This window comes from Sorex araneus, chromosome 4 (genome assembly GCF_027595985.1).
Source record: "Sorex araneus isolate mSorAra2 chromosome 4, mSorAra2.pri, whole genome shotgun sequence".
Classification (NCBI taxonomy): domain Eukaryota; kingdom Metazoa; phylum Chordata; class Mammalia; order Eulipotyphla; family Soricidae; genus Sorex; species Sorex araneus.
Window position 1 is genome coordinate 221,364,527 of NC_073305.1, and position 21,872 is coordinate 221,386,398.

The 21,872-nt window shown below is 52.0% G+C and overlaps 1 protein-coding gene across 2 annotated transcripts; it reads right to left on the minus strand.

Moving 5' to 3' along the window:
* Nucleotides 1–1,588: 1,588 nt before the first annotated feature.
* Nucleotides 1,589–21,701, minus strand: CLUAP1 (clusterin associated protein 1). Of its 2 annotated transcripts, XM_055136836.1 has the most exons (13): nt 21,569–21,701; nt 20,584–20,695; nt 19,246–19,330; nt 17,282–17,461; nt 14,781–14,876; nt 11,055–11,138; nt 8,805–8,938; nt 7,714–7,855; nt 6,825–6,897; nt 6,028–6,135; nt 4,731–4,786; nt 4,477–4,533; nt 1,589–2,625 (listed from the first exon to the last, which is right to left on the minus strand). In XM_055136836.1, the coding sequence occupies exons 1-13, from the start codon at nt 21,648–21,650 to the stop codon at nt 2,476–2,478; spliced, it is 1,359 nt and encodes a 452-aa protein (XP_054992811.1). In that variant the 5' UTR covers nt 21,651–21,701; the 3' UTR covers nt 1,589–2,475. The 2 variants fall into 2 exon arrangements, with proteins under 2 accessions (XP_054992811.1, XP_004604213.2); XM_004604156.2 differs by lacking the exon at nt 4,477–4,533.
* Between the last annotated feature and the right edge of the window lie 171 nt (nt 21,702–21,872).

Below are 21,872 nucleotides of genomic sequence, written 5' to 3' on the forward strand. Positions count from 1 at the left end.
GCTTGATTCTTTTAGAATTGGGGTGAGGGGGTCCTTTACTAAAAATGATGATTTAAAAAAAAACAGGTACAAAAGCTCATTAAAGTAACCTTAGCCCTCTTACCCCAATGGGAGTATGAACACAACTTATGATCTATGTATAGATTTAAGCAGGGTAGCCTGTCATATAGTGTACACAACTGGTAGCTCTAATCATTCCTTCACTCATGAGCTAGCTCCCCCTTCCGCTAAAAAGATCTCATTCATTTTTTCATTTTCCTCTGGGGGAAAAAGAAAGTGCCCTTCCAGAATGTACGCTGGCCTCACTTTCCTCCCAACTTGGCGGTACTCACTGTGAAGCAGCCCACCGTGCTTTCCGATCCAACCCTCTTCAACCCATCTCTGAGCTCTCCCTAAGATCACGCTCTTCCTGACTTCAATGCCCTTCTGAGGAAGCTCTGCTTCAAACGATTTAGCACCTGTAGGCTTCACCCTTTGGACATTCTCTCCTGCCTTGGCTTCCGAGTATTATGACCTTCCAACCCTTCTGTCTTCTCAGTACAACTCTTCATCACTGAAAAAGCAGTTTTTCCTAGTTATTAAAGTAAAGCCACACGGCGCATGAGCACCACCAGGCATGGACATAACCAGTTTTTAAAAATCAGTTTGTGCAGACACAACGACAGTTCAACAGATAGGGCATTTATGTTCCACACAACCGACCCACGTTCAATCGTTCAATCCCTGGCATCCCATATGATCTCCCGAGCACTGCCAGGAGTAAACCCTGAGCATCACTGGATATAACCAAGAAGACAACTATATATGTATATATATTCATTCAAAAAACAAAAACAGGGGCTGGAGCGATAGCACAGTGGGTAGGGTGTTTGCCTTGCACGCGGCCAACCCGGGTCCGAATCCCAGCATCCCATACGGTCCCCTGAGCACTGCCAAGGGTAATTCCTGAGTGCAGAGCCAGGAGTAACCCCTGTACATTGCTGGGTATAACCCAAAAAGCAAAAAAAAAAAAAAAAATCCCTCTGTATTTCTGTCAATACATGTATCTAAGGCATTTGAGGCGCTTTAATTAGAGTGAAAACTGCATCAACCTCTCTGCACAATCTTCCTGGGGTCTGTTCTGAGCCTTCACCAAAGTACTCCTGTGTGTGAAGAGGGCTGTCAATCATCACCTCAGACTGGAAACAGAACAGCCACATGATGAGCACTTGAAAGTGCTGACCACCCTTGGCAAACCTGCTCTGCGCTGGAGTGTTTCATCCATGACTCATGCTCGGCTTCCATATTACTGCTTGTTAGAAGAAAGCACTGCCTAAGGAAAACAAGACCTTGCCTGTTCTTTCAAAGTATAAAGCAAGTTGGATGCAGTAAACCACAGCTATGACGGACACCCAAAAAGATGCAGTGCCTGCAGAGGCAGAGAGGGTGGGTTACCACACTTGTGTCTCTCACAGCTCCCTGAGCAAAACCCGCAACCCCATGAGGGATGGGGGAACTGGAGGCAGAATCACAATTGGGGAGATGATGGAGAAAGGGAGTACAGGTGAGGAAAAGCCCTGTCGTGTGGGAGCCAAAGATGCATACTTGAGACTTTCTTGGATGATCATATGTTATAGGTGCAAATAAAATGATACTTTCCAATAAAACTTATTTAATAAAATAAAACTATCATATAAACTACATATATTAAGGGGTAAGGGACCTCAGGATTCTTGATTTTGTCCTTGTGAAATAAAGAAAACATATGTATGCTCCACACTACTTCTCACTGCCATGGGGATCCCAATGACTCCTGGCTCAATGAAATTCTGACTTCAATTTAAAAACTCAGATACACAAAGCCACACTGACACATTCTCCTCAGTATACTCCTTCCTACGGGATGTCAGTCTTTGGAGAGAAAAGGAGCCTTCCCGACCATCCTCTGCTGCCAGCTGGTTTTTATCCAACGTAGCGAAACTTCTTTTAGGACATTTGTTAATAAAATACATTAAGTTTGGTATTGCAAAACATATGGAGTAAAAGGAAATAGGATTCAGAAAGGCTAAAGCCGGAGGCGAACACACAGTCCACGTTACAGCAGAACGCACCTGACCAGCAGCCAGCCGTGGGCCTGCACTCCAGCAACCCTGGCTGGCTGCCTGGCGGTCCGTCCCGCTGCACCCTCCTCTCAGAGCAAACCAGTACATGGCTGCCGGAAGACCCCTTCAGGTTTTTCCTGTGCAGATGTGAATCACTACGAAGACCCCAGTCCCCAACAAAGTCCTCCCACCCACCTGCACCCCCAGTTCTTTGGGGCGTGCTTCAGTTCTTATTTAAGCTTTGTGCAGTAACACGCAGGATGCTAAAGCGGAAACAGGTATTGCTTCATTGAGTCCAGCTGGCTCTGTGAACAAATACTTCCTTCCTAATCTTCTGTGGGTCCCTTTTACCTACAGATCTGAGGTTTAAATCTGCCTAGGTCCCTTGGGAAAGTCAGAAGTCATTGTCACTCTCATCCAGGGGCTCGGGTTTCCGGACCCTTCGACTGGGCTTAGCTGGTGTGAGAGCAATGCTCTCATCTTCCAAATCATCGTCATCATCTTCTTCATCTTCCATGTCCATTTCACTGTCCTCCGAGTCTTCCTGTGGGAACAACACAGCAAACCCAACTGAGGGCCCATCTTGCTAGTGACCCCTGCTCAGCAGACCTAACTCTTCCGTAGTAAGTGGAGAGAAGGGCAGGAATTCACAGACCCCATATGAAGAAGGCGTGGCTGAGGGGCTGGAAAGACAGCAGGTAGGGTGCTTGCAGTGCACATGAAAACCTGGGTTTGACCCGGGCACCACACAGATCCTGAACTCTGCTAGGGCTGATCCCTGAGCACAGACCCAGCCCTATCTACGCACCTCTGGGTGAGGATACAAAGAACCCAGTGGAACAAGGAGGCTTGGCTGAGGTGCTGTGAGGCCGCAGCGTCTGAGAGCTGAGACAGCAGCCACTACTGCTGTTGGAGCAGACAGACTTCCTCAGGCCCAGAGAGATGACAGCACAGCGAGTACTGCACTGGCCTTGCATGTGGACAACCTGGGTTCACTCTTGCACCACATACATACCTGAGCACCGCCTGATGTAGCCCAACCGGCCCCCAACACCAAGCTCACCCCTACCCCCTCCAACAGGACATCCTCAGACTGCGATTTTCACACACAGCGTTGTGCACTGAGGCTGGGCTGTCACCAACACTGAGTACTGCCCTGGGGTCCAGAGCCTTCCAGGGCCAGCACATAGGCCAGCAGCTGGGAGAAAGGGAGGGAAGCTGCTTCTAGCTTTGCCAGCTTAGGGATAAAAAGCGACACAAGAAAAAGATTAAGGAGCAGACTACAGGTCAGAGAGACAGTACAGTGGATAGGGCACTTGCACACAGCCTAACCGGGTTCGATCACTGGCACCCCACAGGGTCCCCTAAACACCGCCAGGAAGTAAGCTCTAAGAACCAAACCAAAAATAAGTGAAGCAAAGCATCGTCCGCCTGTGTCACCTGAATGAGGGCGACTAGGTAGCTAGGGCGCCACACCAGGAGGGAGGTCACTCTGGGTCACTCCACCAGCACGCTGACATGCTGGAGTTCCCATTTCAAAAAGCAGCAGAAGGGTCGGAAGACAGCACGAAGGAGTGCTTGGCCGAGCCGGAATCTGAGGAAAGGAGCTGCCAGGGGGAAGGTCTGAGCAGCCCCGTGTCGTGGAGTGAATGAGTGAACACAGGAAGGATCAGAGTCCTGCCCCAGGGGGACACGCAACAGACAAGCTGTGAAACAGTCCAGAGCCCGCCTAGGCTGCGGCTAAGGCGCTTATTCTGCAAGCAGAGGGCTACTAAAACACGCAGAAACCATGAGCGAGGCAGGCACGCGCCCCAGAGTGCCCCAGGTTTTCTAGAGGGTCGTGCAAATGAGCATTCCCAGCCTGGGCGAGGCAGGTGCAAGCTGGTTCTCTCTACTCAAAGCCCTTCTCCGAGGCCCAGGCCTGCCTTCTCTGCGCCTGGTGGGAGGGCAGAGCACAGGGCACACCGCTCGGGGCTCTCTATCCCCTGGGCGCCTTGGACCTCCAGCACCACCAAGACGAGGAGCAGCCGGGAAGCCCAGAGTGGACAGCACGTCTGCTGCCATCAGGGAGCCCTGTGACAAGGCTCAATCCTGCCATGGTGTCATGGTCAGCCTCGCCAAGGCCCTTCTGGGAAGAGCCTTTCTCATGCGCCGCAGGCGGGGAAGAGCCACCGCCCTCCTGAGACAGCTGAGGCTCGGTGGGCTTGTGAGCACCAGCCACAGTCAGTCTGGGCTCCTGGCCTGGTGCTCACCCTCCTCCATAGCAGGGGCGATTGCATTATTTCATCGTTCACTGCGATGTGGTGCCCTGCACTTGGGGGCAGGAGCTCTGCTGGCCACAGCAGACACGCACACATGCACACACACAAACGGAGGAGTGAAAATGAAAACCAACCTTCTTGCTGGAGCTGGAAGCCTTGGGTTTACCTAAGAGAGCCGGCGCTGCTCCCGCCTTTCGAAAGCGAGAATGGAAACAAGAGTGAGAGGAAGCCAAGAGGAGGGCGAGCACAGTCACTTGAAAAGAAGAGACAGGAGCCGGGGCCCGAGCAGACCCAGCGGGGCCGGCCAGGCGGCGAGGCTGAGTTCCGAGGCCAGCCCAGGAGCGGAAAGAACAGAAGTTCCACAGGGCAGGGCACCCCGAGGACTCACATCATCATCTGAGTCTCCACCTTGCATTGTGCCCACGATGCGCTTGCTCGGTCTTCCTGAAGAACAAAAGCAAAAGGAGATCAAGCCAAAATGAGGAGCTCCGCTTTCCTTCACAAAGTTTTGTTTTGGGGCTGGAGCAACAGCACAGCGGGGAAAGCATTTGCCTTGCCCGAGGCCGACCCGGCGGGTTCAATTCCCAGCATCCCATAGGGTCCCCTGAGCACCGCCAGGAGTAATTCCTGAGTGCAGAGCTAGGAGTAACCCCTGTGCAACACCGGGTGTGACCCAAAAAGCAAAAAAAAAAGGTTAGTTTTTGGGTTTTTTTTTTGTTTTTTTTTTTTGCTTTTTGGGTCACACCCAGCGATGCTCAGGGGTTACTCCTGGCTTTGCACTCAGGAATTACTCCTGGCAGTGCTTGGGGGACCCTATGGGATGCCGGGGATCAAACCCGGGTCAGCCGCGTGCAAGGCAAACGCCCTACGAGCTGTGCTATTGCTCCGGCCCGTTTTTGTTCTTTTTGGAGGGGGACCACCCAGCAGTGCTCAGGGGTAGAAATGTGGTGCCACGGATAGAATCTGGGTTGGCCATATGCCAGGTAAGCACCCTACCGGCTGTAAAATAATCACTATGTATTTCACTGTAATGTTCATTGTGCCACATTTTTGATAGCTTGACCCACTACAGCAGAAAATACAAATCAGAAGAAGGTTGTTAAGAGCTGAGAGATATCATATGTCCTTTGTGCATTAACTCTCTCACTGTAGGACACGCAGGGGCTGGAGAGATAGCACAGGGGTCATGGAGCTTGCCTTGCACACCAGTTGAGCACTGCCAGGAGTGATCACTGAGCACAGAGCCAGGAATCAGCCCTGAGCAATGCTGAGCATGGCCCAAAAACCAAAGAGAGAAAGAGAGAGACAGAGAGAGGGAGGAGAATGAGAGAGAGCGAGAGACAGAGACAGAGACACAGAGACAGAGAGAGAGAGAGAGAGTGGAGAGCGAGAGCACGAGAGAGACAGAGACAGAGAGTTGTAACCACAATGAGAGGAAACTGGACCCCAAAGTGGCAGAAGACAGTTCAGTGGCACAAACGATTTATTCTGTGGTTTTGGTGAGAAATACCAGGTCAAAGAAAAATTAGCTACTTCTGGGACCATGCTGAGTGTTAATGGCCAGAACTGCATCTGACACATCTGATAACAGTGGCGGTTACACACGATGGGACTCACAGGGGGTTCCCAGCACTCACCCTGAGCAGCTGGGGCCCAGGGAGCAGGCAACACAAGGGCTGGGGTACCTTGTATGAGCATCTCCATGGCCGTTCGTGGCTTGGACAGCCGCCTCTCTTCCAGTTCACTGTCAGACTCGTCGTTCTCCTGGATGTCGATGTCTGAGTCATCATTACCTGGCAGGACACAATAGGCCACCAAGGGGGCATCCCTCATTACTCCCCAAACAGCAAAGGTACCCGCCTTTCCCAGCCTTTCTGCAGCATGTGGCAGATCCCGGAACACTTCTCCAGGAGTCAGTGAAGGCAATGACATGCTGTTGCACTGGGTATTTGGGTGCTGGGCTGGGTAGGGCCACATCCAACAGTATTTAGGAACTACTCCTGGCTTTGTGCTCAGAGATCACTCTTGGCGGGGTTCAAGAGACCCATAAGCAGTTCTGGGGACTGAATGAAGATGGCTACATTCAAGGCAAGTGTCCTAACCTCTGTATTCTCTCTCTAACCCAAGTAACCAATTAAGGACTCTGAGTATTCGGGTTGGGGAGATGGCTTAGGGAGCTGGAAACCCCCAAGCATCACTAGGTGTGAACCTAACACGAAGTAAAAGAGACACATTTTCAGCTAACAGGCGTCTACTCCAGCATGGCCCTTCCAGAAAGCAGCCTTACTTCCACTCTTTTTATTCTTATTTTTTGGCTTTTTGGGTCATACTCAGTGATGCTCAGGGGTTACTTCTGGCTCTGCACTCAGGAATTACTCCTGGCAGTGCTCGGGGGACCACATGGGATGCTGGGGATTGAAGCCATGTCGGCTGCATGCACGGTCAGCGCCCTCCCCACTGCGTTATGGCCCCAGCCCCTTACTGCCACTCTTGAGTAGCCGCTTCTCCTCTTCCTTTAGCTTGTTCTGCATCAAGCGGAGTGTGTTTTCAGCTTCCTGTGCAAAGGGGAAAATGAGACTTTGACAACTTTTCTTGGAAGAATGGGTTGACGGAGTGCAGTCTCTAGCACTCAGAGGAGCCAGGAAAGATCTAAGCCAAGGAAGGGGAGACAGGAACAGAGCTTGAGCGCCCACTACACACTCAACTGTCACAGCCCGTCTGCAGCCACAGGGAGGCTCCTGTGATGCAACTGGCCCCCTAAATTGCATCCCATCCCCGCCCTGACCCTCTGTCCCCCGAAGCTCACTCTGCCTGGGGCGAGTACCCAAGAGATGGTACCTCCTTGTGGGTTTTCTAGCCACATGCAGTGATGCTCGGAGGATCTGAGGCAGTGCCAGAGACTGACCTGGAGTACACCCCATACAACACAGGCACCCGGAGCTGTACTACCTCTCCGGGCCTGTTGTGCACACTTTGGGGGCCCAGCAACTCACGCACGGGGAGGACAAAACTGGGCTCTCAGAACCCCTTCATTACACTGACCCTTGACTACTTCCCCAATGCTCTGAATGCCCTGAACTCCAGGCTCCTTTCACTGGCCCCGAACGTGCTTTCCTGTGCGCTGATCTTCCTGGCCGTGGTGGCGGCAGAATACTGACAAGATGAATGAGCCCATGTGAATGTTACCCCCGACAGTAAACTATGTCACGTAAGCAAATGCCCAGGGGGAACGTGGCAGCACGAAGGAGCCTGAGGCCCGCATCCCCATCACAGCCATTCCACATGACCGCCAGCACAAGCCTCCTGAAGGGACGCGACTAGAGCGCAAGCAGCCCCCGCACCAGGCAAGGTCAGCAGGGCAGCGGGCGCACCTCAAACCTCTCCTGCTCCAGCCTGTGATGGTCCTCAAGCTGCTGTTCCAGGTAAGTCAAATTGCGAAACTTCTCCAGATAAATGTCATACTGTTTCTGCAATTCCTCCTCAATCTTCTCATATTCATCCATGAAGGCTGGCCTAGAACAACCAAACCAGGGGTGGAGAGATAGTACAGTGGGTAGGGCACTCACTTTGCACTAAGCCAACTGCATGCCACATGGTCCTGAGCACTGCCAGGAGTTAGCCCTGAGCATTTCACTGACACAGTGTCAACGTGGCACTCCAAGTCCCAGATTCCATCAGGAATTGCTTCAGAGTCTCAAAGTGGCCAACTAGCCTTACTCTTACAACTAATTAAAATTAACTTTTCCTTGTCTCTTCCTCCCTGCACAAGTAAACGTAATTTTATTTTAATAAAAAAGATGTACTCTTTGGAAAAAACGGAAATAATCCTGAAAGTATTTAATAAGCAAAAATTATTCATAATACTTCAGGCACTTAATATCTGAAAGACTTCCATCCTTTTCCATGCCTAAATAAATAAATGCTTTTTCTGCTCTGGTTTGGGGGCCACATCTGGCAGTGCCTGGTTGTTCCTGGTGGTGCTGGGGATCACACCTGGCATCACACCCCTGTAAGTGCGAGTGCTTGAGCACTCAGCTGTATTTCCAGTCAAGGGAAGTATTTCCTTCGTTTGTTTTGGGGCCACACCTGCAGGGCTCAGGTTTATTCCTGCTGGTGCTCCTGACACTATCTGCAGTGTGCGGATTCAACCAAGGCAAGCATCTTAACCCCTGGGCTATTTCTCCAGCCCTAAGGGAAGAATTTTTAACAAGCTTTATTTAAATAATTTTAAACGAAGCTTTGTAATCTTTTTCTAACTCAAATAAAGATGGAGCTGGAGAGATAGTATGGGGCTAAGTTGTATGCTTTCCAGGCAGGTAGGAAGGGAGAGGGAGGGAGGAAGGGAAGGATGAAAGGAAGGGGGAAGGGAGGAAGAGAAGAGGAGGGAGAGGAAAGATGCCTCCACGGTCTCCCGGCAGCGTCTACATGCAGACTCCTGCCCCGGCCTCTGATCCACACCTACCTGACGCTCTGCAGGGTCTGGAGCCGCTTCCGATTTCTCTCTAGTTCTAATTTTCTCTTTTCAATTTTGGCTTCTAAGTTAGCTTCATCCGAGGCCACATTATTGAGCAGGTCTTTCGTCTTCTGCACCTGTGCCTACATGTCAGAGGGAATGGGACGAGATCATGTGCTGACTGGCAGGAGCGGAGCCTGTCAACGCCCCTCGTGGCAATGACACAAGAAACAAAGCCTGACAGCAGAGCACCCTCTCCCTCGTCATCACGCTCAGTGCTGACTCCAGAAGGAACGGCAAACTATCCTAGTTCCCGCTTCCTCAGAGGAAGGCATCTCCCCGCAGGGAAACATAATGGGAGCACGGTGTTTCCCGCAGTGGAGCGAGGCTCCATCCTCTGTGTCCAGGCTGCCTCCTACTCACAAACAAGGATCTGACACTATCTACACACACCCCAACAGGTTGTTTATTTACCAGGGGGCTAAAGAAAACAACAACTAACCCCAGCCCAACTTCACGGCCTCTCTCCTCTCCCCGGCACCTGAACCGTTATTAGACTAGAATGAGCAGAAAAACCACAAGCGAGGGCAGTGCAAGTGGCACAGCGGCTGGACTGGTGTAGGAAGCGGCCCTCGGACGAGCCTGGCAGTAGCAGGCCTGTCCCTCAGGCCAGGGGCAGAGGAGGCACGGGGAGGGGAGGAGAGGGGACGGGATGGCTGGGACAGAAATCACAGGCCTCCCATCTCCCCGCACCCCGCACCTGCCAGAGACCTTCAGCCATCCCAGAAAGTTGCTGACCCTTGCCTGCAGGTCGCGGCAGGCTGAGGGGGCCACAGAGAGTCCCCTAGAGGGCTTGCAACGCTGACTGAGACAGTGTGTATTTGGAAGCAACCACCTCTGTTGACAATGAATGCGGGCCTTAATTTTTATTTTAGCCACCACAACTTATAATTATACAATACTGTCAACAGTTGGGCTTCATGCACACATTTCAACACCAGAACTGCCACCAGTGTCTGTCCACCATCGTCTGTTTCCCCTTCAACCCGTCCCCACCATCCCCACATACCCCAAGCCACCTCACTGCCCTGGTAAGCGCTGTTCTGGGCACCAGTTCTTTGATCTGTCACGTAGGGCATTTGTGACCCCCCAACTATGGGATTTAATATTCCGCATGTGGGAGAGATCATTCTGCATCTGTCTCTCTCCCTCGGGCTGAGTTCACTCAGCATGATCTCTTTCTGGGTATCTACCCCAAGCACCCAAAATCTCTACTCAGAAAAAGATATTTATGCTCCTATGTTCACTGCAGCACTGTTCATAGTAACCAAAATCTGGAAACTACCCAAATGTCCAAGAACAGAGGACTAGCTAAAGAAACTATGGTACATATACACAATGGAATACGCCTCAGCTAGGGGAGTTTCATTTTTATCTAAATACACCCTTATGTAAGAATGCTGTAAATCACCATTTCCAAAAGGCTTTCGTAAAAATAATCACACCACTGCTAGAGCACAAGCTTGTGTGCAGAAGCTCCAGGTCCAACTCCTGACACTGCAACTCCCGAGCACACCAGGAGCAACCCCCAAGCACCTGAGTATGCCCCAAAACACGATCACCACCACACCACTAACATTCTTCTTCTGCAATGCTTTAAAACCCCAGACAGAAATGTGGTTCACACCCACAGGAAGGTAAGTTGTTTCCTTTCAGAACAAACAGCTCAAATGAATGGTAACTGTTCCTCTCAATTACAGTGGGTTTAAAATCTACTAGACTTGGGGCCTGGGAGAGCCCAAAGGGCTGGAATACATGCTTTGCACATAGGAGAGCAGAGTCGAAGCTGGAAATACATCACTAGGTATGGTCCCTCAAACAAAACAATGAATAAAAACCTAGTGGATTTACTTGACATATAAAACAAATATTTCTTGGTTACCAGAAAAGGGTGTGAGCAGTAGTGAGCTGGTGCTTTTTTTGTTTTCTGTTTGGGGGGTCACACCTGGAAGTGCTCAGGGGACCCTACGAGGTATCAGGGATCAAACCAGGGTTACCCGCGTGCAAGGCAAGTGGATCACCTACTGTACTATCCCTTCGAACCCCAGCATTTTAAACATTTTGTTTTGCTTTGTTTGATTTTGTTTTGTGGTAACAGTGAACAAATCAACTAACATTTCTCTCCTTTGCTACTAAGCTTAGGAGGTAATAGATATTTGAATTCCAGGCATAAGAACATTAAAAGCAAAGAAATCTTACCAAAATATCTTTTATTGCAATTCTCATCACTTTTTCAGTCTCGTTTATTTCTAGAGGTCTAGCAATTGCTTCTGTTCTCAGTTCCTATGGGAAACAATAAAATCAAGTTACATTCTCAAAAAGGCTTTTCAAAATCAATTTCTGGATCTAAATATAGTTCAGAGACTGGTTCTCAAAAGTTTCAAGCTAGAATGATCCCTGAGCAAAGAGCCAAAAGTAAATCCTGAGCACGCTGGGTGTGGCTAAAAAAAAAGTTTGGGGAGGGGGGCAGAGGAATAGTAGGGTGGATAGGGCGCTTGCCTTGCACATGGTCAACCTAGGTTCAATCCCCAGTACCCCATGTGGTCCCCCAAGCACCGCCAGGAGTGACCTCTGAATGCAGAGCCAGGAGTAATCCATGAGCATCACCAGTGTGGCCCCAAAATATAGAATACCAAACAAAAAAAATTAAAATAAAATTTCCTGACAATGTGGCTCTCCGAAGCAGACACCCTTCCACAGTGCCCTGCACCCTGCTGCATCCGGCTCCTTCCCAGCCAAGTCTTCACATCCAGCCTCAACCCTCACCCCTCACGACCTAACATGGGCCAAACTAACTTGCCAGCCATTGTCTTTTCTCCCAAATTTGCTTATCTCCCTGCCTGCTGCTTAGGGGACGCCAAGAGAACACAGCACAACTTGCTGTCTGCAGTGCCTTCCAGGTGCCACAATTTTTTTTGTTTTTCTTGCTGGGGGGTTTTGGTATACCCAGCGACTACTCCTTTTTCTGTGCTCAGAAGTGACTCCTGCTGGTACTCCAGGGACCACATGAACGAGGGTCTGTCACATGTGAGGCAAGTGACTGGCCTCCCGTATTAACACTCTGGCCCTACAGCCTTTCTTATGGTCAAATCCCTCCCAGTTGCTGCCAGTGCAGCTGCTGATGACAAGTCGCTGCCCCTTCCAGTTTTCCCATTCAACCTATCAAAGGGTGCATGTGCCTGTCACGTTAGTTATGGAAAATTCCGGGATTTTACTGCAGGGAGTTAGGAGGTTCCGAGAGCATTTCCTTGAACTTGTCTTGCCTTCCTTCCACAGGGCAAGGCCTCTCCCCTGTGTAATAGAGGCAAACCTCAAGAGCTCAGATTATAACTTATTCAAGGACCCCTGGCACGGAACCTGGGCTGTGGCTGGTGGTGGTGTGGAAGAATGTTTGCAGAATGAGTGAGAAACAGCGGACGCAGGTCTCCTCAGCTCACGACTGTGCAACGCTTCAAACACCGGTCAGGGTCAGTACAGGACAGCGCTAAAGGTGCTCCCGGGGCATCCAGGTGAAGTTTCACAATGATGCCACAGCTCCAATGACACTTAGTAAGACCAGTATGTCTCTGGGCGTGTTCAGAACAGTGAAGACAAGTGCCCAACTGCACTATGAACAAAAGCAGGGCAGACTGGAGGCTGCCTGCGAGTCACCCATTTAGCTGGGGGCCGGTGGCAATGCTTTTTACCTGCTACACTAGCCATAGGCCACCTCTCAATCAACATTTCCCAGGGCTGATGACCTAGAACCCAAGACCTCTTTCCCCAGACCCCCCCCTTCCAGCTGATCCCAGAGCACTAAGGAAAGTGGGAGGGACTCTGCCTTCACGGGAGCACTCTGCTAGACCAGTGCGACCGGGCGGGCTAACGCTCCAGCTGGAATGGAAGGTGCTAAAGCCACTTCACTTGGAAACATTCTCCAAAGCTCGTACCATGGGCAGGGGGCCACATTGTATGCAGCTGGGCTAGATTCACCCCCTTACACATGTTTGCATATGTTGCCCTGAACCCCACCAGGAGTAATTCCTGAGCAGAGCCAGGAGTAAGCCAGGACAGTCCAAACACCAGAGAAAAAAAGTATTACACAAAACTTTTTTTTTTTCTTTTTGGGTCACACCTGGCGATGCACAGGGGTTACTCCTGGCTTTGCACTCAGGAATTACTCCTGGGGGTGCTCAGGGGACCATATGGAATGCTGGGAATCGAACCCGGGTTGGCCACATGCAAGGCAAACACCCTACCCGCTGTGCTATTGCTCCAGCCCCAAAAGACTTTCCTTTTTCCAAAACCAGTGGACCCCCAAACTCTCAAGCACAGCTGATTCTGATTCCCTTCGCCACTGAAGAGACCTGAAACCAGATGCCTGGCTCTAGTCCTGAAATTCTGAGCCACTGTGGCAGAAGACTCAGACATTGGTAGACCTCAAAGCTCGTCAGGAGCTAGAAACACAGTTCAGGATTCCTTGGCAGTCCTTCCTCAGTGCGCGCACACATTCCTCCGTGACTGTCTGGAGCAGCGTCTCCCAGGTGGGCCACCCCACCCGAGCCCTGAGGAGGGCTACAGTCATCCAACAGGGCAGTAGCCGCCTCAGTTGGGGTGATGGGGGTGGTGGTGGTGGTGGTACTTTCTGTTTGCTTAAAAGCAATTTCTGCAGACAGAACAATAGTACAGCGGATAGGGTATTTGCCTGTCACGCAGCCGACCTGGGTTTGATCCCTGGCATCCCATATGGTCCCCTGAGCATTGCCAGGAGTAATTCCTGAATGCACAGCCAGGAGTAACCCCTGAGCATTGCCAGATATGACCCAAAAAGCAAAAAAACAAAACAAAACCCCAAACCCAAAACGTATATTTCCATGGAGGTACTAAGTGATTTTTTTTTTTCCTCCTAAAAAGCAAGCAGCAGGCCAAATAAGCTTGAGAACCTCTGGGCAGGAGAGATAGTACAAAGGATACGGTGCTTGCCTTGCATGTTGCCAATCCCAGTTCTGTCCATGGCACTACATATGGTCCCCCAAGCACTGCGAGGGGTCACTTGAATAAAGTCAGAAAGAGCCCCAACGGGGCTGGAGCCACAGCACAGCGGGTAGGGCATTTGCCTTGCACGCAGCCAACCAGGGTTCGATTCTCAGCATCCCATATGGTCCCCTGAGCACTGCCGGATGTGACCCAGAAAGCAAAAGTAATAATAATAATAACAGAAAGAGCCCCAAGCAACATCAGATATGGACCAAATCCCCTCAACCCCTTGAAAAAAAATGTTTGGGAAAAGAACAAAAATGATAATCCCTTTCTTTTTTTTTTTTGCTTTTTTTTTGGGTCACACCCAGCAATTCTCAGTGGTTACTCCTGGCTTTGCACTCAGGAATTACTCCTGGCGGTGCTTGGGGGACCATATGGGATGCCGGGAATTGAACCCGGGTTGGCCTTGTGCAAGGCAAACACCCTACCTGCTGTGCTATTGCTCCAGCCCCCGATAATCCCTTTCAACTGTGACTGAAACTTCACCTGCTTGCTAAAAGCTGCTCAGATGAGTGGTTCCCAGGCTGTGCTGTGCATTGACACTCGGACAACCAAGCCACATCCCACACAAGTGACACAGAATGAAGTCAGGCATCATTCATTCAAAACAACCCCAAGGGATCCCACAGGGCACTCAGACAGGCACTGGGCCTCCGTGACAGGCTTTTGACAGAGATTTGGGAACCTTCGCGCAGAAGAGCATTCTTTTAGGAATGCTGGGATGGAGTTACCAGGAAAACACGAGCAAGTCAGCCATAGGCACAAGGAGGAAAGTTGCAGCCAGACCCAGGTGTGCCATTCCTGAACCAGAGCCAAAGGTACTGAAATCAGATCCGTGCCTGGCAGAGCAGAATGGCAGCCCCCATCGCTCTCTCGGCTGAGGAGACACCGCTGCATGCTGCTCACCCTCAGCTCAACCTCCTTGCCCAGGAGGTCGTACAGAGAGGCTCCTTTGGACGTGATTTCAGAAGCCAGCTGCCGAGCTGCTTTCAAATCTGCAATCTGGAAGGAAAAACATCAAAACCGGAAATATCAATGACAGGCTTTACTTACTTGGGGGCGGGGGTGAGGGGTAGGACTGTGTGCTAGGAACCACAGCCCAGGCCTCAGGAACGAGAAGCAGAGTTACCTGCCCTGGACCTTGGTGACAGGCTTTGAAGAGATATTCAGGACAGCTTCAATAACCAGTTATTATCAATTCCTACTTCGCGAAGGACAGGATCCTAAGAATGTTTCCCCCAGGACACACACTGACACCCTGCAGAAGGGCCATGTGGTAGAAATCTTATCACAATCTTAATCACAATCTAGCTTGTGATTGGTCACAAGCTAGACTGATTCCAGAACACCGGGGTCTCTCTGGAAACCCACGCCTCACCAACCATCAACTGATGCAGGAGGTGCAGGAGGGCAAACCCTCACAGGCCGGCAGCTGTTACTCGAACAAGGATGACAGCCCCGGGTCCAGCTCTGGGCACGGGCTTTTCATGTCCCACACACCAGCCCCACTCCTTGAATGTGCCCCAGGAGCCCAAACGTGTCCCTGCCCGCTCGCCCTCCGGCTCCCCTATCAACTAGTCCTTCTCTTAGTTTGCGCCAACAGCGGCAGCGCCCCTCCCTCCCAGCCGGACTGCTGCGTGGCCTGGTCCTCCAGGAGTGCGAGCCCCCAGCCGAGCCTCTCCTGTGTCCGGCGGCAAGCTCACCCTGCACCCGCCGCCCCCTCGTCAGCACCCAGCAGGCACGGTGCGCACACATGTGACCTATCTTTCATACACCCCCCTTCTAGAATCATGGCTTTGCTCCATGTGACCAAGCCTGGAGCACACCACCCCACCGCAAGATCCAGACCTGTGCTTGCGATGTCCAAGATTTACCAGAACCCAAAGCCAACAACTTCTTGCTTCCACCAAATCTGCTTCTCTCACATTCTCCGTTTCAGTGACTGGCAACTACCTCCCTCCAGGCTCAGCAAAAACTGAGGCGCGCTGCCATCTAACACAGCATCCACAGAATGCTCCATATTAGGCTGTTTTTAACTCAGTAACGGGAATGGCTGTCCCTGGCGGGGCTAGTCCCATGTGGCCGGGGTCCCAAACGGTGGAGCCCCATGGCACAGCAGCCCCTCTTTAGAGCTCAGCTGCAGGACAGAGCTGCGGGCGGGCTTCCCTGCACCAGTCCACGTCCCAAACACATTCTAACCTCTAACCACTTCCTCCCACTCAGAGTTCAGCTCTCAATTTAAATGTGGGATTTTTCTAGACTGACCACAAGTGATCACGAAAGCATGGCTGACCCGCAGGCTGTGCGCGGAATACTGCCTCCCCAGCCCTGCAGTCTCTGATGCAACAGGCCCTCTGGCCGGTCCTCTGATCTGATCTCACCCCAGGTCAGTCCCTGAGGCTCGGGGCCCTGTGCTGTGGCCTCCTGCAGACAGGCTCTTCTCCCCTGACTCAGCACCGGCCATCTATCCCCTCCTCACACCCTCAGTGCAGGATGCAGAAACCCACTGGAGCTTTTGTTCTGGGCTCCATCAGCAGTGAGAAGAGCACAGGCTTGGCTATCCTCTGGTGCATGCAGTGTGGGCTGCGTCCCTTTCCTCTGGTCCGAGCCTATGGCTTGCACATTTCAGTAAGCAACCGAAGACTTCAGTTTGGTGTGCTACTTCCGTTGGCGACTCAACCAGACAGGCCAACAGGCTGACCATCCACCCAGCCGCTGCCTTCTCACTGTGCTCTGTCGCCTCCTATGGTCTGACCCCAAGCCTGCACTCAGAATCAACTCAAGCCCTTCCCTGCTCAAAACGTCCCATTTTGAGTCAAGACTTGGTCTGCATAAATGCCTTCCATCTGTGCCCCACATCCCTGCCCCAAAGGTCCCTGCAGCCCACCCCAGCTCTCGCCACCCGGCCCCTGCCTTTTCCTCACAGGGAGACACTTGCTCCTTCCCTCCTGCTCCCACCACGTCCACAACAACTGACCACAGAGCCTTCAGCTGTTGGTTTACAGTCAAAATCCCCCCATCTGGGCCTGGAAGAGCCAGCTGAAGGCTCCCAGAGAAGAGCCTGCTTTCATAAAGAGCCTCACCTGGGCTGCAGACAGCTGTTTGCAGCCAACTGCAGAGGAGCTCAAAAGGACCGGCCGCAGTCAAGCCCAACAGAGACCATACCCGACACATCCCACTTCACAGCCGTCAGAGAAACCGTCTGGGACTGGAACGGAGCTCTGCCTTGTACAGGGCCGACCCGAGTTTGATCCCTGGCCCCATATACGGTCCCTCAAGCTTCGCCAGGAATGATCCCTGAGCCAAAGCCAGGAATAAACCCTGAGCATAACTGGATGAGGCCCAAAAAGGGAAAGAAAAAGAAAGCAACTTGCTGTCTGTCGCCACAAGCCTTCACTTGTCCTTACCTTTGAGCCCAGATCAAACTTGAATTTGCTGATGTCTTCCTCTCCTAGTTCAGAGCCCTGTACCCCTTTGCTCTTCATGGCATTGTAAAGGACAGAGGTGACTTTCAGAAGCTCTTTCACTGCGTAGCCATCAGCTTGATAAAGTTTCTTAGTATTGAGTTTGATATGTGCCTTGGTGGCCTGTTTCCAAAACAAAATACATTTATATTTTTTTAAAGCCCTCAGCATGTCAAATCTAAACCATGTAAGTAATTTTAAAATGCCCTGCTGACAATTGGAATATAACCTGACCATATGAAGAACCAAACTTTCAGACTATGGGACCGCAGCAATAGTACAGCGGGTAAGGTGTTCACCTTGCACATGGCTGACCCGGATTCGATCTCCAGCATTCCATATGGTCCCCCAAGCATCACTAGGAGTAATGAGTGCAGAGGCAGGAGTAACCCCTGAGCATTGCCGAGTATGGTCCCAAAACAAAACAACTTACAAACTTGCAGGCTGAGGAGATGCTCAAGACCCGGAGTGTATCCTTTGCATGTGGGAGCCCTAGGTTCGTTACCTGGCACCAAATGTTCCCTGAAACATTACTGCAAGACCAGCCACCAAGCACTGCCACTGTGGACTACAACACAGCCTGCTCCACAACAACAACATATCAAACTTTCAAGTGTTTTCAAGTGATTCAGACACCAAAATGACAGGTAACTTTGCTATTTCTCAGTACTGTCAGCTCTGGGTCAAGGGCTGTCCACCAGATTATTCTAATTATTTTAACTGAACTTTGAGATCCAGTGTAAATTTAATTTTGAATGCTGAGCCTCAAATTTAATTTCTGAAATCAGTTATTAGATGAGGATTTGTTCCCTTGAATGTTCTGATGGTTTTTCTTAAACTTCATCTTGAGCCATGCCTGATAATACTTTGGGGACCAGCCCTTGACCCTTTGCACGCCCAGCATACCGTCCTCCATGCCCTTATTTTTTTCTGGGCCACACCCAGATGTGTTTAGGGATTACTCCTGGCAGAGGTCGGGGACCAGGGCTGCAAGGGACAGCACCAGGACAGCTGCATGCAAGGCAAGCCCTCTACCCACTGTACTCTCTCTTTAATGCCTTAAAAAAGTGTTTTGAGAAGCCAGAGAGATAGTACAGGGTTTAAAGTGCTTGCCTAGCATGCAGCTGTCCTGGGTTCAATTCCCAACAACATATGGTCCTCTAAGTACCTTTAAAGAGAGAATTCTAAATAAATAAATAAGTAAATAGAGAGTTCTGAGCAGAGAGTCAAAAATAAAGCCTGGGTACAGATGAGGCTGTGGGCCTGCCCCCACAAGTTTACTTTTTTGCTTTTTAGGTCACACCCGGCAATTCTCAAGGATTAATCCTGGCTCTGCCTTCAGGAATTACTCCTGGAAGTGATTGGGGGACCATATGGGACACTGGGGATCAAACCTGGGTCAGCCTCCCTGCTGTGGCTGCCCCAAAAGTTTTGAGCCATGAAATACACTAACAATTTTTAAATAAGTAAATAAAATAATTAACAAATAATGTTAATTATTTGGACTGGAGCGATAGCACAGCGGGTAGGGCGTTTGCCTTGCACGTGGTCAACCTGGGTTCAATTCTTCCATCCCTCTCAGAGAGCCTGGCAAGCGAAAAAAGTTTTAGAGGGGTCAGAGAGACAGTTCTGGGGTTAAGGCACATGCCACTAACCCTGGTTTGATCCGCACTATCACATACGGTCCCCTGAGCACCTCCAGGACTGGCCCCTGAATAGAGCCAAAAGTGTGCACCTCCCCACTAAAAAAAGAGCTTTGCTGATAAAATGGTTCACTTGCAATATGAGGAACCTGGTTGTGGAACAGTTTTAGAATGCAAACCCAATTTGTCAACGTAAAGCTAATTAGGACTCAGTCTTGCTAAGTCGTTCAACTTTACAACTTCTTTAAATAGCCATGAACTAACCATAAACTGAGCAACTGCCTTAATGAAGAAAACCCGGTCTTGTTCCGTCTCAACATCAGAAGGGATATCAGTCTGTGGTTCATACCTGTCATGGAGAGAGAAGACACGGTGACCACACCAAGCCCAGCAGGCAAAGGCAGCAACTGAGAGAACAGAGGAGCTGCCCCATCTCGCTCAAGTTAGGAAGGACTTCACACGTCAACACAAAATCAAAGCATCCCGGAGAGAGAGCTCCGTGGGCTGGAGGGCATGTGGCATGCAGAGGGCCGAGGGCTCAGGGGGCTCAGGGCCGGAAGCCCTTCACCCAGAACCCACAGTACTGAGAAACAGCAAAGTTACTGATGACCACCAGGGGTCAGCATTCCACAGCCCTTGGCCTCTGTACAGTTTGCGTTAAAAGGACTTCTTACATTTTTTAAAGGGTTATTTAAAAGTACTCTGTGTGCGTGTGTGTGTGTGTGTGTGTATAGGGTTATTTAAAAATAGCGTCTGTGTCTTGGAGAGACAGTATAGCAGGTACGGCACTTGCCTTGCACATGACTGAGGTTCAATGGCTGGCACCCCAGGTGCTCTCTCAAGCTCACCAGGAGCGATCCCTGAGCATAGCTGGGTATGGCCCCAAAACAATACTACTACTACTACTACTACTACTACTACTACTACTACTACTAATAATAATAATAATAATAATAATGAATAAAGGGGAAGACAGAGAGTACAAGGGTTAAGGTCCTTGCAGTGGCTGAACCAAATTCCCAGCACGTGGTCTCCCAGGTACGGGAAGTTTAAAAAAAATTTTTTAAGAAATACAACGTACATTCAAAACACAAGGAAAAATATGCAACAGATATATTTCTTAGGCTGCACACCTAAAATATTTACTTTCTGGTTCTTAAAAGTCAGCCAACCCTGAGGCACGCCAGCGTTCACACACAAAGGCCCACGGGCTCACTCTCAGCCAATGATCAGAGCAGCGTTTCACAAGTGCTTGTGAGCCGTGTCCCTTTCTGGTCCGGTTTCCTTCCTGTGGCTCCCCTGTCCTACCAGTTGGTTCCCTAGTCTTGTGCTGTGGCCCCCACTTTCGTGACTTTCACCATGGCCGTCCACAGGGTGATCTGGCCCCGGCTGGGAAACGCTGCATGGGGGGCTGCAGCGAGCAGAGGAGGAAGGGGCCGCCAGCTCCTGCGGGGCTCCCTGTGCCCAACATTTAACAGGTCCCCGCAGAGTCTACCAACCTCCACCTGCAAGTGTGCCCGGGCTTCCAGCAGCCTGTGCTTACGCGCCCAATGAACAAAACCCAGCACTGGCGCTTAGACCACAGAATAACGCAACTCTAACCTTCTGACAAGCCAGAGCAGCACTTCAGAGACAAGCCCAAAATTCGGTGTACGAAAGTTTTCCATAGAAATATGTCGAGGATATCCCAAGGCTCTCATCATCTCCGTAAAGTCTGTCCAAGGAGAAAAACAATTTAGTTGCTTGTCCGCCAACTCCTCATTAGCCAAGGCTTTGCTAGTCCTAACCCCCGACCCACCCGCAGTTTCGGGGACCAGTTACCAACTCTCTAAGGAAAGGCAGAGAAACGAAAGGAATACGTAGTTTTTGAAAAATGCCATCAGGTGGGCACCGGGTTTGATCCCCAGCATCCCATAGGGTCCCCCGAGCACCGCCAGGGGTGATTCCTGAGTGCAGAGCCAGGAGTGACCCCTGTGCATCGCCGGGTGACCCCAAAAGCAAAAACAAACAAAAAAGGGAAGCGAGAGCGTGAGCGAGGGTGCGAGGGCGAGGACAGAGGGGGGAGGGAGGAGGGCGAGGGGGAGAGGGCGCGCGCGAGCGCACCACACCGGCCTGAGGCGTGTGGGACCCGCATCCCCGCGCTCCCCTCGGCGGACCGTCCCCGAGGCCCAGGACCGTCAGAGAAGCCCCCGGGCCCCCTGGCCATCACTCGGGACGCCCCTGCCCCCGCCCCAGCACACCATCAGCGGCCTAAAAACACTCGTGTCAGCTCCTGGGCCCCGCGGCTGGGGGGCCCCCGCCCGGCGCAGCGCCTCAGGGGCCAGCCCAGACGGGCGGCGGCGAGGGGTCGCCGCGGGGCTGCCCAACGCCCCCCGCCCGGGGGTGGCCGCGGACGGCGAGACGCGCCTCTGAGGCCGCGGGGCGCCATGGAACGCGCCCCGGGTAGGCCGTGGGGTCGCGCCCTCGGGTCGCTCGGGCCCGCGGGGCGCGTCCGGGGCCCCGACGGCCTGAGAGGGCGGCCCGGCGCCGCCCAGACGCGCCCCGAGGGTCGGGAGGAGCCGCGGGTCCGGGGTCGGGGCCGCCTTACTGCGGAGATCGCGGAAAGACATGGCGCAAGGGTCCCCGCGGCCCCGAGTCTCGGCCCGCCCGCAGCGCTCGCGGGGCTCCATGGCAACGCACGGGGCCGCGACGGCGCGCGCCGAGGGCCAAACAACAGCGAGGCGCGGGGCGGGCGCGCGCGCACGCGCACTAGGTCCCCGCCGGCCGCGCTCCGATGGGGGCGGGCAGCGGCGCGCGCCTGGCGGGTAGGAAAGCATGTGCTGGGGGGTCCGGGCGCCGGAGCGACACAGCGGGGAGGGCGCTGGCCTTGCCCGAGGTCCACCCGGGTCCGC

What these genes read in the sequence shown, in the direction of transcription:
- CLUAP1 (XM_055136836.1), bottom strand. Translation starts at nt 21,650, where the DNA reads ATGGAGCCCCGCGAGCGCTGCGGGCGGGCCGAGACTCGGGGCCGCGGG. An exon ending in AGGCAGTTGCTCAGTTTATG is followed by an intron (nt 17,462 to 19,245) that starts GTTAGTTCATGG and finishes TTTTGGAAACAG; the next exon opens with GCCACCAAGGCACATATCAA. An exon ending in GTGGAGACTCAGATGATGAT is followed by an intron (nt 4,534 to 4,730) that starts GTGAGTCCTCGG and finishes CGCTTTCGAAAG; the next exon opens with GCGGGAGCAGCGCCGGCTCT.